The sequence below is a fragment of the Haliotis rubra genome, unplaced genomic scaffold (assembly GCF_003918875.1).
Source record: "Haliotis rubra isolate DU_JTF1 unplaced genomic scaffold, ASM391887v1 Scf690, whole genome shotgun sequence".
Taxonomy (NCBI): domain Eukaryota; kingdom Metazoa; phylum Mollusca; class Gastropoda; order Lepetellida; family Haliotidae; genus Haliotis; species Haliotis rubra.
This window is the reverse complement of record NW_025767402.1, coordinates 371,427-385,837: the sequence shown is the minus strand read 5'-3', so window position 1 is coordinate 385,837 and position 14,411 is coordinate 371,427. Positions and strand designations below refer to the sequence as shown.

Sequence of the window (14,411 nt, the reverse complement as noted above, 5' to 3'; positions counted from 1 at the left end):
TTGCACAGTAAAACATTTACTCGGCGCAAACCACCAGTGTTGCATGTCAGGCAAGTGTTCGGGTCGATATCTGCATGGCTCTTTTTTCAACCTCAGATGTTCTGGTCGTGTTAACTCTCTCTTCATGTATCACAATGTCTTTCAATGTTTTACCCAAAGTGATTTTATTGTGACAATAACAAAAGTGTGTTAACAGCGAAACTTTACAGCAAGATTTCAAATAAACAACTCTTTCCAATTTTTAAAGGAGTATGTAGATCTACATCATATTTGGGTATAATTAGACAATGCCATTTAGAATGTGGTCAAATGTAACATATGTTATATTTGGAATTACACTTTCTTAGTAAAGTACAGATTATAGTACTTTTGTTGGGTTGAGTAACATATGGGATTCGAACCCACACCCTCAGAGTCCGGCACCTAACTGCCAGCACACAATGTCAGTGGAAGTCGCGGTGGCTGAGCGGGTTCGGCGGCTGACGCCTGCAGCTGGCTCTGAGGGTGTGTTTTCGAATCCCAGATGGGACTCAACCCAACAAAAGTACTAGAATCTGCACTTTGATAAGAAAGTGTAATCTCAAATGTAACATAATAATAATTATGTTAATCATGTTTGGGTGTATTTTATGTCTGCTTCAGATACTTTTATCGGTTTGTCAAGCATATTTAGTCTTGGCTTTTGTATGGTGGCCACAGCTTTTTCGCATACATCTTGCGTACGGATAAATACACTGACCCATATGTCCGCTTCAAACTGTATCTGGTGTTCTGATGACATGGTGTCTTTTCCAAAATAACAGTCTTCTGAATCCCGTGTGTGTATGTGTGTAAAACTAGTGGTAGAGAATATAGGTCTGGTGGATTTATCGTCAGACTGGAAATTATATACCCTAGATTAATGAGGATGGGCTTGTTTTGCCCCGACGCAAATATACACAAGCAATCTGATGTAGTTGTTACAACTGATGTGTTAATTAACCCAACAATGTAGATTTTCCTTCCGTTTTGTCATCTAACTCGTAAAACTTAACTATTTTTCCATAGTCGTGTGACTGACTGACTGAGTTTTGGTTTTACGCCGCTTTTAGCAATATTCCAGCAATATCACGGCGGGGGACACCAGAAATGGGCTTCACACATTGTACCCATGTGGAGATTCGAACCCGGGTCTTCGGCGTGACGAGCCAACGCTTTAACCACTAGACTACCCCACCGCCCCTAGTCGTGTGAATTGAGTTGCATTACATTTTGGACCAGATTTCTTTATTACATGTAGCAGGGCGTGGAGTCACCCCGCAGATGACACCCTTACCTTGTCAGCTTGCTGACGGCGTAAGCTCTTTGGTCAAGTGGACAAGGCGCTCGACTTCGGATTAGAAGGCCCGTGGTTCGGATCCCAGGACGGGCCTCGGAAATTTTATGGCTGCTACACTACTTACATGGTACACTGTTCGTATTAACAGGGAGACAATATAACGGGGAGTGGTCACTCCTCGAAAAGACCCTAAGCGTATGCCCCGGCTCGTCACGTGACCAGTGTAGCCAATATGGCGGCAGCTTAGTTTTTAAGATTGAGCCCGGTGTATTTTCAACAGCTGATTACATTCGCTGAGTGTTGTGACAACTGAGAACCTATATGTAGAAGATAAGTTACCAATTCTGTCACTTCATTTTAAGTCAAATAATTGTTATTAGTGTCAGTATTAGTACAGTAGATTTGTAGTAAAGTTTCAAGTCGGCATGTTATAGCTCACTGCATGGCTTCAATTCTCGGTACACAGCATTCTCTTCCCACAGAGGTTACTTGTCATATCTTCCTACGAACCTCTGTTCTAATACGGCCATATTTCACGGTTCTCGTAAAATCCCCTAGCGGCAAAAGATCCCAACACGAATTATCTCCCTTCTTTCTATCCAATCAGAAAACGTGTTACATCGACTTAGATTCAACTTGACTAACACAAGCAAATGTGAGGCCACAAATATCCCCCATCTGCCGGGGACTTGTGTTGATGTTACACACAAGACGTTTAATGGCTAGCTTGTCCGTTGTCAACGAGGGCGATGGAAACGCCACTGATCCGCCAAAACATGACTGAGTTCTGTCTAGAAGAAACGTTTGCGCATCGCGCAGGGGTAGAGGTTTAGTTTTCTCGAAGTATACGGAAATTACCGAGGCCTTGCGAATGATCACTTTTGAAACAACGTCGCTGATTGCACAACTAAATCTGATTGCCTCCAATCACGAGTCTTGAACGTTCACACCATGAAAGGGCCGTATTAGAACAGAGGTTACGTAGGAAGATATGACAGGAGTAACCTCTGTGGGAAGAGAATGGGTACACAGCGAAGAAAGACTAAATTCTACCGCTAAAAACTTCTTTCACATATTCGTTTATTTTTTAGAACGGAAATACACCTTTAGTTGAAAGGTGTTTGCAAGTAATGGTGATAATTTTATGACTTTAAAAAAAATTGTTAGGGTGTATTTGAGGTGTGTGAAAAATATGACATATCGCCGATCTGTTCTAGATTATCCCTGGTATTACTGATATCTGCTGAATGACAGAGACACACGCAGTTCGCGAACCAGTTGGAATATGGCTTTGTCTTCCGGCGTACTGTCAGTATCACCTGGCCATCTAAATAAGCCACCGGTGTGCATGTAAGTAGGACGCCGTAAAAGGCCAGGGGTAAAACACAAGTGTATACTCATCCACGTAAAATACTAACCAATGAGGGGAAGACACACTGGCAAAACACTCACAGCGTCTGAACGTCTTCGTCAACGGCATCATTAGGCGGAAAGAACGCGATCTGTTAGAAGAATATTGTTCTGTTCCCGGTCGGCGTAACGTGGAAAAAAACTAACACGTGTATTCAAGGAGTTTGCGGATTCTGCCACCAGTAAGATATGATGGACATTGAACGCAATACGTCCTCGATGGGAGGCTTGACCAGTACGCTTTACAGGAAGATAATGGGGATGAAGTTTTGGTCCTTCGTGGGCGTGCTGGCAGCAGTGGTCTGGTTGCTGTATTGGTTCAGCAGAACAGTTCTGAGCCCTCCCCACGTGAGTAGAACACGGAGGGTTCATATAAGGATGTAACGATTGGTTGAATAGACCCCGCCGACATGTACGTCACATGAAGTCGTTCTACGATATCGGTAGTTACATAAACATACTGAAATATCCACGTTATTTCATTTTCAATTCGATTTTTATCCCAAATTCACTTTGTATATGCACTAGTGGTGTTCCGATTAATTGAAATAATCGAAGATTGGTCGCAGTGAGACAAACGACCAAGTAATCGATCACATGTTCTCATAATCGAACACAAACGATTTTGGAACAACTGTTTTAGTGTTTGAAACTCTTGTCGATGGAACATATATTCGAGGTTGTCAGGGCCTGAAAATGTGTTTAATTCTTAGAAAACTTACTTCACTAACTGAAAAGTCACGACTTAATATTTGTTGAAGACTCTGGGAACTTTATGTTCATGATATATTAGTCATCACTTTAAAGTAGCAAGTTGCATCATGTTATATAGAGAACATGATGCACGAGTTGATAAAGTAACAAATATCCGAGGCTTGCCGAGGATATTTTTACTTTCATCAACGAGTGTTGATATATTTGATATCAGAAGACACGAGGGTGAGATTCTATTTATCATCAAAAATCACTCTTCATTAGTTTTCAATGAAAACTGTACATCTCTTAACTCAGTACTGCCATTAGATTTGCAGTGCAGCGATGTCATAAAATTGTCAGGGCATTGTACAAAATCTACTGTCAAAACGATATTTCCTAGGAGATATCGTCTGATCTCACACAAGCGATATCTACTGTGGAACACAGTTTTGGATGATAAACTTATCTACAACAACAACCTGAATAGAAAAATCTGAGAAATGACGCTAACCAATTTTTTTCGATGCTTTCTCGTTGGTAATGAAGCAATCATCAATTGTGAGATTTCAACCAATTCCCAACACTAATATGCACATACTATGGATGCACAGTTAGGACGTACGTAGATGCACATTGGTGCACGAAGCGTCTACAGTCCTACTACTCTCTGTGCGGAGGGCACAAACACTCACCAAAACATCTGTGCCCAGTGTATCGTTTATGCCACCCAGTTGAATTATTCAAAGATATTTTATATAATAAATTTGATGTAAATGCAATACAATGAAGACTCTGGAAGTTCATCCATTTTGGCATACAAATATAGAAGTAAATATGTTTAATTTTATTCTCTCTGAAAACAACGGACAATGTGAATTGTCCCTGTGGAACAACACCAATCTTGTGAGTTTTCTATGACGTATAACCTTGATGCAGTTGCCCAAGATTGAAATAACCTTGACCTTTAATGGTCAGATCTTGCGGGGGATAGTTCGGTAGGAGTCCTAAGGAGTGCAAGAAAACGGTCAACACCTTACCAGCTGATGGAACAGACTGTGCCTTCTACGGGGGAAGAGGGATGAGTGAGTGAGTTTGGCTTTTAGCAATATTCCAGCAATATCACGACGGGGAACACCGGAAATGGCCCATTTGGTGTATCGAACCTGGGGCTTCAGCGTAAGGCTTTAACCACTAGGCTACCCCACCGCCCCAGGAAGAGACAGGAGATACATCCACTGTTAGACTGATGTTAAGTGTCTGGCTTCTCCCGGGAGATGATAAACATGGCGCTTTCTGATCCGGAACAAGCTCCAAGAACCAGGATGAGGGTGAATCGATTTTCACTTCCTGGTATAGAGCTTGACGCCATATAATCCTGGGGCTCCTTTCACGAAACCTTTACTAAGGTTAACCTTAACTCCCATTCTTTAACACCTCAGTGCTTTGTCCAAGGAAGCCAAGATATGGAGCTTGACGCGATTTTGCTATGGTATGGAGCTTAACCCCCTGGATGCCGAGTTATTTTTCAGGCGCACATTTTCATACAGTTTGAAAAGTTAACGTTACGCGAGATTTGCGATCGCGTGGTCCTGGATCTACGTATGGCTATAAAATTACACAGAAATGTAGAATATTAAATTTCCTATCCGTTGGTATAAATATAAGTGCAACTACCTCTGCGGTTTGAGAAATAGATCTTGCTAAATGTTGTCCACATTTTGTTATGCGTTAAAAAACAGTAAAATTCTCCGCTTTATATCGCGCACCCATAAAAGCACTGTGCTACGAATTGTTTGTCTAAAATAATCGTGGATGGTATCAAGAAACAGGAAATTTCCCGCTGAATTCGAAACTGTGAAGTGTATTTGTGTGCGTGGGATATATTGATTTCTATTGGACTTGAAATTGAGGGTTGAAGGAGAAGAACATATATGTCCCTGTGGCATCAAGGAGGTTAAGTTGGAGCCGGACACCAGAAACATATATGCAGCCAAACCACTGATAATATTTATATTACATGGACGGCCCTCGAGTAGAATGCGCAAAACCATCAGCGCGGATACGGCTTGTACTTATTCGCAGCCTATCCGGTTAGTAGTTTCTTCAGCTGGCGAAAACGTGTAATTATACTTTAGTCATCGATTTCGCAGTATTTTCATTGCAAAGGTAAGATGCTAATTTTTTGCGCAGCCTATTCTCATGTGTATACTTATATTTTCAACAGTGCATCTTATTTCATGTTTACTCATTAGCAACAGTGCTAAAGCATATATTTGTCTTTGTATTTGATGAATACTGTCATGTGTGCTCGTTGTTCTGTGAGAACAATGGCGGAGGTGTAAAATCGGGGAAAGTCCCGATTTTGATTTTCAATAACGGCTACTAATTCTCAATACAAATCCTCAGTTACCGGGGTGTAATAAAAGCAGATAAGATAAAGATTGGTTAAGTGGCATTTATAAGTCTGTGGCGGTCGCGTAATTCCTTATTTTGACTCCTGCAATGCGACGAAATATGATGTTTTCCGAAATATTTACTCCACAACACTTGATTTTCGCACGCTTTCACAAGAAATGTTTACTACTAGCATTTTTAGAATAAATATGTCAACATTCACGGCGATTTCCTCTTTTGCTTGGTACTAATTTTATATGGCTACGATCAGTATTTTATTTTTTATGATTTTTTACGTAAACCCATATTTGCGTCGTATACTGAACATTTCAATTACCTTGTAGCAGACGACATAACATTCCTTTTGTTTGTTGACCCGAATATATATTTAAATCATTCTACAAAAATCTCATTCACCTAATCGGTTGAAAATAAATGTATTTTTTTCCTTTATTGTTCAATTGTGATGATTATCATGACTTTGTTATCATTATTCTTCCTAATGAAGTTTGATTATGAGTTAACCTGGGCTTAGAATTTAGTAATACATAATTGTACATATAGATCTATGGTCCTATTCTACAATAATACATTGTACATATAAGAACGTATGATGTTGTTTTAATGTTATTGGTTGCAGTTTCCTGCCAAGTTAAAGTTGACACTTTGCTGAAATTTTAAAATAGATTGCGTAATGTAGTACAGCCCATAACACGAATATTTCATTGGCTCGGAGGAAAGTGACGTTTGTGAAAATTGTTACATACGTCCTCATGGCTTTAGTATTTAGTGGCTTCCCTTTGAAAAAACCCCAAATGTCTCTGTACGGCCCAAAGCATAATCACTGCTAGCCCCAAACTTGCATTACAAAAGCATTAACACTCTTGGATAATGTGAAATCGTGTTTCGTTGGGACTATCAACTTTATAATATAGAATTATGCGAATTAGTATGAAATTAGAATCAGAGACTAATAGTGTCATTTAGTGAAACACCAGCCAGTCACAGGCCCTCGTGTCTTTGCGAGAATTAATGATTTTAAAAATGTTGTTTTTGAGATGACACCCTGAAATGCTTCACAGTACAATATAGTGTTGGGAATTGGTTGAAATCTCATAATTGATGATTGCTTCATTACCACGAACAATCATCGTTAAAAATTGGTTAGCGTCAATTTTCAGATTTTCCTATTCAGGCTGGTATTGCAGATATTTATAACATGATACACCTTTTTACTTTAAAGTTGATATATCATGAACATAAACCTTCTGGGGTCTTCAAGAAATATTCAGTCATGACTTTTCAGTTAGTGAATTTTTTGGTTTTGTTTTTTTTTCACATTTTTTTTTATTCACTTCACTTGGATACACTTTGTATGAAACATTCTGTGGACATAGTTTTGTAATGAAATAATATAATGGGTGGCATGTCACTCTGTTTCAAGTTCCACTGGGGGAAAAAGAGCATGTAAAACTGGAGCAATGGCAGATACACTTGGGTACAAGCTTAGTTTCATTGTCACATTCACAGAACATTTTGGAGTATAATCCATTTTCTCTCAAATAAATTCATATTGAAATTGTTTCTAGCAATATATTTCTCAATGTCATATACGTCTTTTAGTAACCCTTTCTATGTGGTGAAGCTTGGTTTCACACCCTTGACACTCATGACAAAAATGTGGCGTTTGGCTAATATGATCATGTGGTTGAGCAAAGGGTCGCTATTAGCACAAAATAGAATATCTTGAGCTGAGAGACGAATGTTCTGTGCAGGACACAATTAACAAAATTGGTGAATTCTTTCCAGAATATTCTAATGGTTGGACATTCAATATATACATGATAAATATTCTCACTTACGCCACATGATGTACATATGTCATTATCAACTAGTTTCATTTTAAACAACTCTCGTTTTGTATAAATAACTCAATGTATAAATATGTATTGAAAATCCAAAAGCTTTGTGTCTTTAATGGTTTGTTTACCGGTATATTGCAAAAATATGGTCTTCCAATCGATATGATTGTTTAATTCACTTTCCCATTTATCGCATACGTTTGGAAAATTGGATTTAGATATGAGACAATCGTAAAATGACCTAGATCTTTTATTAGGTTTAATAAGATCATTCCAAGGGGAACATATCGATACATTTTTTATGCTTGGGTGTCCAGCTTTTTGAATGACTTCTTTCCATTTTTTTGGAATACTTAGAGTGACCCGGTTTAGGTCAAGTACTGTGCCCTTAATATCAAATTTTGTTTTAAGTTCTGCAAATGAGATTAACTCTTGGTCATTGAAAATGTCTTTTATATGAACAATTCCTTGTTTGAACCAGTTATTGATTATCAAATATGGATTGTGAAACTGGTGATTTAACCAGAGAGGTTGCATAAGAATTTCATTTATGTTAATATCATTAACTACATATCCCTTTACATATCTATGCCAGGCATCAAGTGCATCTTTCCAGTACGGATTTGTAATTTTGTAGTTTTTTGTTAATATTCGCTCCTAACTTAATACTTAATGATGTGTTCTATTGGAAAACCGGCTAGTCTATAGCAGTTTGATTTTAAAACATATCTCTTTAAACAAGAAAGTTTTAATGAATCAATAAAAGTTTTAACATCGACCATCCTGAGGCCACCCTCCTCGTACTTTCGCATTAAATTTATTCGTTTTACCTTATCCCTCTTATCGTTGCATATGAAGTTAAAAAATTGCTTATTCAAGTTTGTAATAAACTCATCTGGTGGATTTGGGAGAGAAGAGAGGATATGAACAAGAGTAGATAGAGCCAAAGTTTTTATAACAGTTATTTTTCCAATCCCGGGTTAAATTTTGTGTTTTCCAGCTCAAAAGAATTCTTTTAATATTTTCAAGTCTCTTTTTAGTATTGATCACCCATAGGTTTTGTAAGTCTGCATTAAGTTTTATTCCCAGAACGTCAAAATTTTCACTATGCCAATCTAGCTTAAAATCATGGGATAAAGTTGTCTTACTGCAAGCCATTACCCCAAGCCAAACTGCTTTGGTTTTGTCCATATTTATTTTTAGACCAGACATATTGCAAAATGTTATAAGTGTTTTCATAGCTTCATCAAGAGATGCTTCCGATCCATCCAAGAATAATTTAGTATCATCAGCATACTGGCCAATAATATGCTCAATTTCGTTTAGCACAATTCCCTTTATGTTTTCGTTATTTATTATCATAATCCCAAGTATTTCGGCAACGAATAAGAATAAATATGGGGAGATTGGATCACCCTGCCTACAACCCCTTTCGTTTGACAAATGTCCAAGTAAAGTATCAAGGTCCAAGTCGGAATCATCCCAGTGAATGAATTAAGTCGTCCATGGCAATGCCGAATGTTGAAACAAATATTCCAGGCTTATGACGACACGCATTTCGCGAATGATACATGTTCTGCAATGTTGTCAGTTGACATGTGCAAATGAGAGATAAGATAAAAATTAAGATTATTGTAATCAGTTTATTGGAGCTGTCCATGTAATGTTTAACTGTCAAACGCAACGGGTGAGTTCCCGCTAAGGGAATTAACTCTCGGCCCGGATATTACGCAATATTGTTTACGTGGTTACCAGAGTGCTCATTTGCGAATGTCTGCGCATCTGTTGTGCATGTGTACCGGTAGCGGGAAGTTAGCAGCAGGGTGTCGATGTGTATCAGTTACCGTAGCGCTGATAGTTAGTGAAAAACTGTTGGGGAGGGCCGTCCCTCTATTATATGGTCTCTGTCTTAAGTAAAGAAATGTTTGTTACCGTGATAGAAAAAATTATCACTTACTAATGTAAAGCAATTGGAAATGACTCATTCTTTTTCAGAGAGATCGTCCTTGGGGTACATATATGCATTTTCTGCGGCTGAAAATGTCCTGTGACAGTTGTATCAATGTTTTAATAAAAATATTGTACAATAAATACAAATCCTTTTATCTATTATACGGCCCCCACCACGTGGAGTTACCTCCCTGCTACACATGCGCAGCCAACCAGGTAAGCACCTAGGCCCGTATCATCATTCCTTCTGCTGTCACTCAACTGTTCAGGCGTGTTTTGAGTTGCCTTGCTGAATACCTCTTGTATAAAGAATAATGTGTGAGACTTCAACTGTATGTATGGTCTGTATTTGTTCTTGACAGAACAGTTTTATAAGACTGTTGCAGTCTGTTATTTCTCATTAATGTGACTTTGTATTTAACTGTACGCTAACTTTCCCGTGGTTTACGCACGTGTTGCTTTTCCATGGCGGGAAGTTTAGCATGCCACGTGGTTGTCATATTGCGTTATTAACCAAGTATTTCTTCCCGTGGTCGCATTCACGTAATTTTCAATGTTTTGTACGTGTATATTTATGCTGCTGGCTCCGCTGTTAGCTACATGCTTGCGTGTTTGCTTTCAGGCGTTTACTGGATGTTCTGTCCGCGGGCAGAACATCCCCAGAGCCGATAAGCACGACAAGTGCTTGTGCTGTCTCGAGAAAGTCGTCCACAACACTGATATTTGTGAACTTTGCATGGCCTTCTCCCCCCGGGCCCAGAAACGGAGGCCCGTGGATTTTCTCTTCTACAAAGAGTTGCGAGAGGCGGGAGGGGAACTGACCCAGGAGGTCCCCCCGTCTAAAGCTAAAAAATCTAAGCTGGCTAAGAAACCTAAGTCACATGAGGCGCCTCCTCAGTCACACAGTGGTTTTGATATGTCTTTAATTACACAACTTTTCCAGCAGCATATGGACTCTGTGAAGTCCCTTGTTCACGAGTTTGTTGGAGGGGACGGAGAGTCCGGGGGTGGGATCGGCAAGCCCGGCTCGATCCCTTGGCCTGGAGGCATCTGTCGATCCATTGCCTCTGGTCCGCACGCCTCGGCTATCCTGGAGGGGGAGGGTTTGCTCCCACAGTTCCCCTCTCGGTGTTGGGGCAGGGTCCGTTGAGGATTCCTTGGATTCCGTTCCCTGCGCCGCCCCGCCCCATGAGAGTGGAGGAGGGTTCTGCCTGGTCTTCCTCCAGTGTCTCGGGACCGGGGTTCGAGTGTGGTGTCAGTTGCCGGAGCGGGGAGTTCCTTCGGCTCTTCCCTTCCCTCGATGTCTGGGGCTCGACCTCCCACCAGGTCGGGGTTCGGATCCTCTTTCGCGAGGAGACCCGGATTCTGACTCGGGCTGGGGTGCTGAGTCTATGGACGTTGGGGAGGTCGAGGAGCTGGAGGGCACTTCCGTTTCTCGATGGCTTTCAGGGAGGTGCGGCAGCGTATTGCCGAGTTCATTCCCCAAGCCGCGGTACCCACCAGTCACTCGGACTCATCTGAGTTCCGACTGCCGGGCGAGGCGTTTGCCCCTAGGCAACCCTCGCAGACACTGCTCCGCAACTTGCCTTCCCTGGTGCAGGACGTGATGGATCCCCTCCTGGTTGGGACACGCCTCCGGTTTGATTTGCCCGAACTCGTAAAGAGGTACCAGCTGAGGGACTATTCCCTCTTCTTTGTAACGGTGGTTGACGTGTGCGTGTTCACTTCGGTGGCCCTGGGGGGAGGCTAGGCTGCCTCTGATGCAGCCCCGGCTGCCAAGCAAGGGCGTTTAGTACCACCGTTTGCCCTTGTGGGCGCCCCTCTGCGGCAGGCTTACCGGACTTATCAGGAAGTCTATCGGAATGCCATGCAGCAGGTGCGGGTGGTGATCCATGAGGCCTACCTTTCCTCTGTCCAAAGGTCGGCTCTGGAGGCTGAAGGGAGCACTGGGGACGTGTCCCCGTATGTTGTTCTGCATCGTCAGTTGTCCGAAGTGCAGGCCCACCTAGCGAGTGACTCCTTGCGGTCTGCGGCGTCTACGGAAATGTGCGCTGTCATGGGGATGCGCAAGCTGTGGCTGTCGACGTCTCCTTACTCGGCAGCAACACAGAAGACCTTGCTAGCCCATCTGTTCCGTCTGGGAGCGACGTTGTTTCCTGGGGCTCAGCAGGTCATTCGGGAGGCTGCTGCTGCAGCTACCTCCTTTAAGGACTCTAAGGCCTTGTTGGAGCATCTGCGGGCTTCTCGCCCCCGTGCTCCCGTCACGGGTTCCTCCACCAGGGTGCAGCCTACACCCGAATCTGCCGGCTGGCTTAGGCCGCTGAGCAGGGGTAGGAGGAGGAGCTGTCCCGCCAAAGGTAAGGGCAAGGAGCAGCCCTCTTCGTTTGGCTCCCAGCCTTTTCGCCGTCGCAGTGGGTCCGTCCCAGTCAGTTCATCTGCAAGGGACCACTCACGCTCTCTTACCACATGTCCCAGTGAGGGGCCGCCTCTCTCTATTCCTGCGGGAGTGGGAGAAGGCTACCAGCAACACTTGGGTGCTTTTGGGCGAGGAACAGGTGGGATTTTATTCCACGTACTTTCTCAAGGGGTTGAATCGCATGCTAGAGGTTCCATCCTTCAAGATGGAGACACTTCGCCTGGCGATTGGCTTTCGATCTAAAGGAGACGTATCTACATGTGCCAATTCATCCATCGTTCAAGCAGTACCTCCGGTTCTCTTACGACGGGATGGGTTACCAATTCACGGTGCTCCCCTTCGGCATATCCACTGCCCCCAGGGTGTTCACCAAGCTCATGTGGCGTTGTTACCCTTACCTTGACGACTGGTTGCTCAGCGCTCTAACTCAGCCAGCGAGCCTAGATTCTACTCACACAGTGTTAGACATTCTACTTTGACATCGTGCTTCTCACTCAGGAACGACAAAGGCATCCAAGTTGGGGTTAAAAGTTTAATATACCTTCTTCGCACATCGGCGGTTACATTTGAACTGAGCATGGGAAACACATGTACAGGTACTTCCGGAAGATACAAGGGAGTTAATTGTTTTTTGTATTTTACATACCGCTAAAAACAAATGAGTAAAGTGACTGATGCGTATGTACAATATTCACAAAGCAATATAACTACAGTTTACTCCAACACCCCCACTTGAACTGTAGTTATGTACTATATACACATGATCAATGTCTTACTGGTTACTGAGTTTGACAAGTCTTCTCAGTCTGATTGATGACACCGGCTTGGTGAAGACATCAGCCACATTCAGTTCTGACGCAATGTATGCAAGTTCTACCATACCGCTCTGGACTTCAGATCTAATGAAATGGTATTTAATGTCTATATGCTTGGACCTCTGCTGGGTCACAGGGTTTCTAAGCTAATGCAATTGCGCCCTGATTATCGACCATTACAGTAAATGAGTCACAGTCTCCACTCATGTCTTTCCACAATTGTCGGAGAAATTTACCCTCCTGTACTGAGGCTGCCATGGCCATATATTCGACCTCACAGGTTGACAAGCCACAGTTGGTTGTTTCTACTTCTCCATGAAATCAGAGCTCCATTATCACTCAACCGGTATGCATAACCAGTAATGCTTTTCCTATCAGGTGATGATCCCCAGTCTGCATCTGAATATCCCACAAGTTCAAGTGGAAGAGATGATTTAAAATATTTCAAACCTTTGTCACTGGTGCCTCTGATGTATTTCAATGCTTGTTTAGCCATACCAAGATGAGTTGATGTTGGCTTGGCCATATATTGAGAGAGTTTAGTTACTTTACATAACATAGGTCTGGTCTTGTCGAAGTCATGATATAAATCAAACTTCCTACGATTTCCGGTACAGTCTCGATCATCAAGTTGTGTCGCCAGCTCGTTAAGCCTGATTTATCGACACCTTGTTCACAAGGAATGGCCTTTGGTTTGCAGTCCTTCATACCGAATTTCTCCAGCATCTTCTCCATATGTTTCGGTCTGCTTCATTTCCACACTGTTTCCTTCCCAGCTGAATTCAATTCCAAGAAAAACTTGACAGTTTTCCTAGATCCTTCATATTGAATCTTTCACACAATACATTTTTCACATGTTGAAGGTTTGTATCATTTTCAGCAGCAACTATGATATCATCCACCCACACTATCATAATCACAGGAGAACCATCCATACTCTGACAATACACACAGGGATCTGCAAGTGACTGTTCAAACTGCAGATTTTCTATGAGAAATGTATGAAGCAATGAATTCCAATTTCTACCACTCTGCTTCAGACCATACAATGATTTCTTCAATTTCCACACAAGCTTTTCACCATTTTCACCTTGAACCTCAAATCCTTCTGGTTGGTGAACATATATCTCACAGTCGATTAGCCGTTCAGGTATGCTGTCTTGGCGTCCATCTGATGAACTACCATATCTCGCTGAACCGCAAGCTGTAATAGAGTCGAATTGAGGTCATTTTGGCAGTAGGAGCAAAAGTCTCATGGTAATCGATGCCTGGAACTTGTGAATATCCCTTGGCTACATACCTTGCTTTATATCTCTCACCGCCGCGTGACCAGATTTTATGTCAAATACCCATCTTCCCCACTGTCGATTTACCTGCTGGTGGGTTGGTGATTTCGAATGTCTCATTGTCACGTGCATGCTGTCATTTCTTCCTCCATTGCTTGATACCAATTCTCTTTTGTCAGGCGATGACATTGCTTCATCATATGTAGTTGGAATGCTCGCCATTTTGTAGCAGTAGTGTACAGTGTACATTGCACTATCCTCAGA

The 14,411-nt window shown here is 42.1% G+C and overlaps 1 protein-coding gene across 1 annotated transcript in view; it reads left to right on the top strand.

Moving 5' to 3' along the window:
• Positions 1-2,613: 2,613 nt before the first annotated feature.
• Positions 2,614-14,411, top strand: part of LOC124258388 (probable methyltransferase-like protein 24) — a 33,129-nt gene continuing 21,331 nt past the window's right edge. Inside the window, exon 1 of the mRNA XM_046692483.1 lies at positions 2,614-3,076. Coding sequence (XP_046548439.1) covers positions 2,918-3,076 — 159 coding nt within the window. The 5' untranslated portion in view covers positions 2,614-2,917. The remainder of the gene's footprint in view (positions 3,077-14,411) is intronic.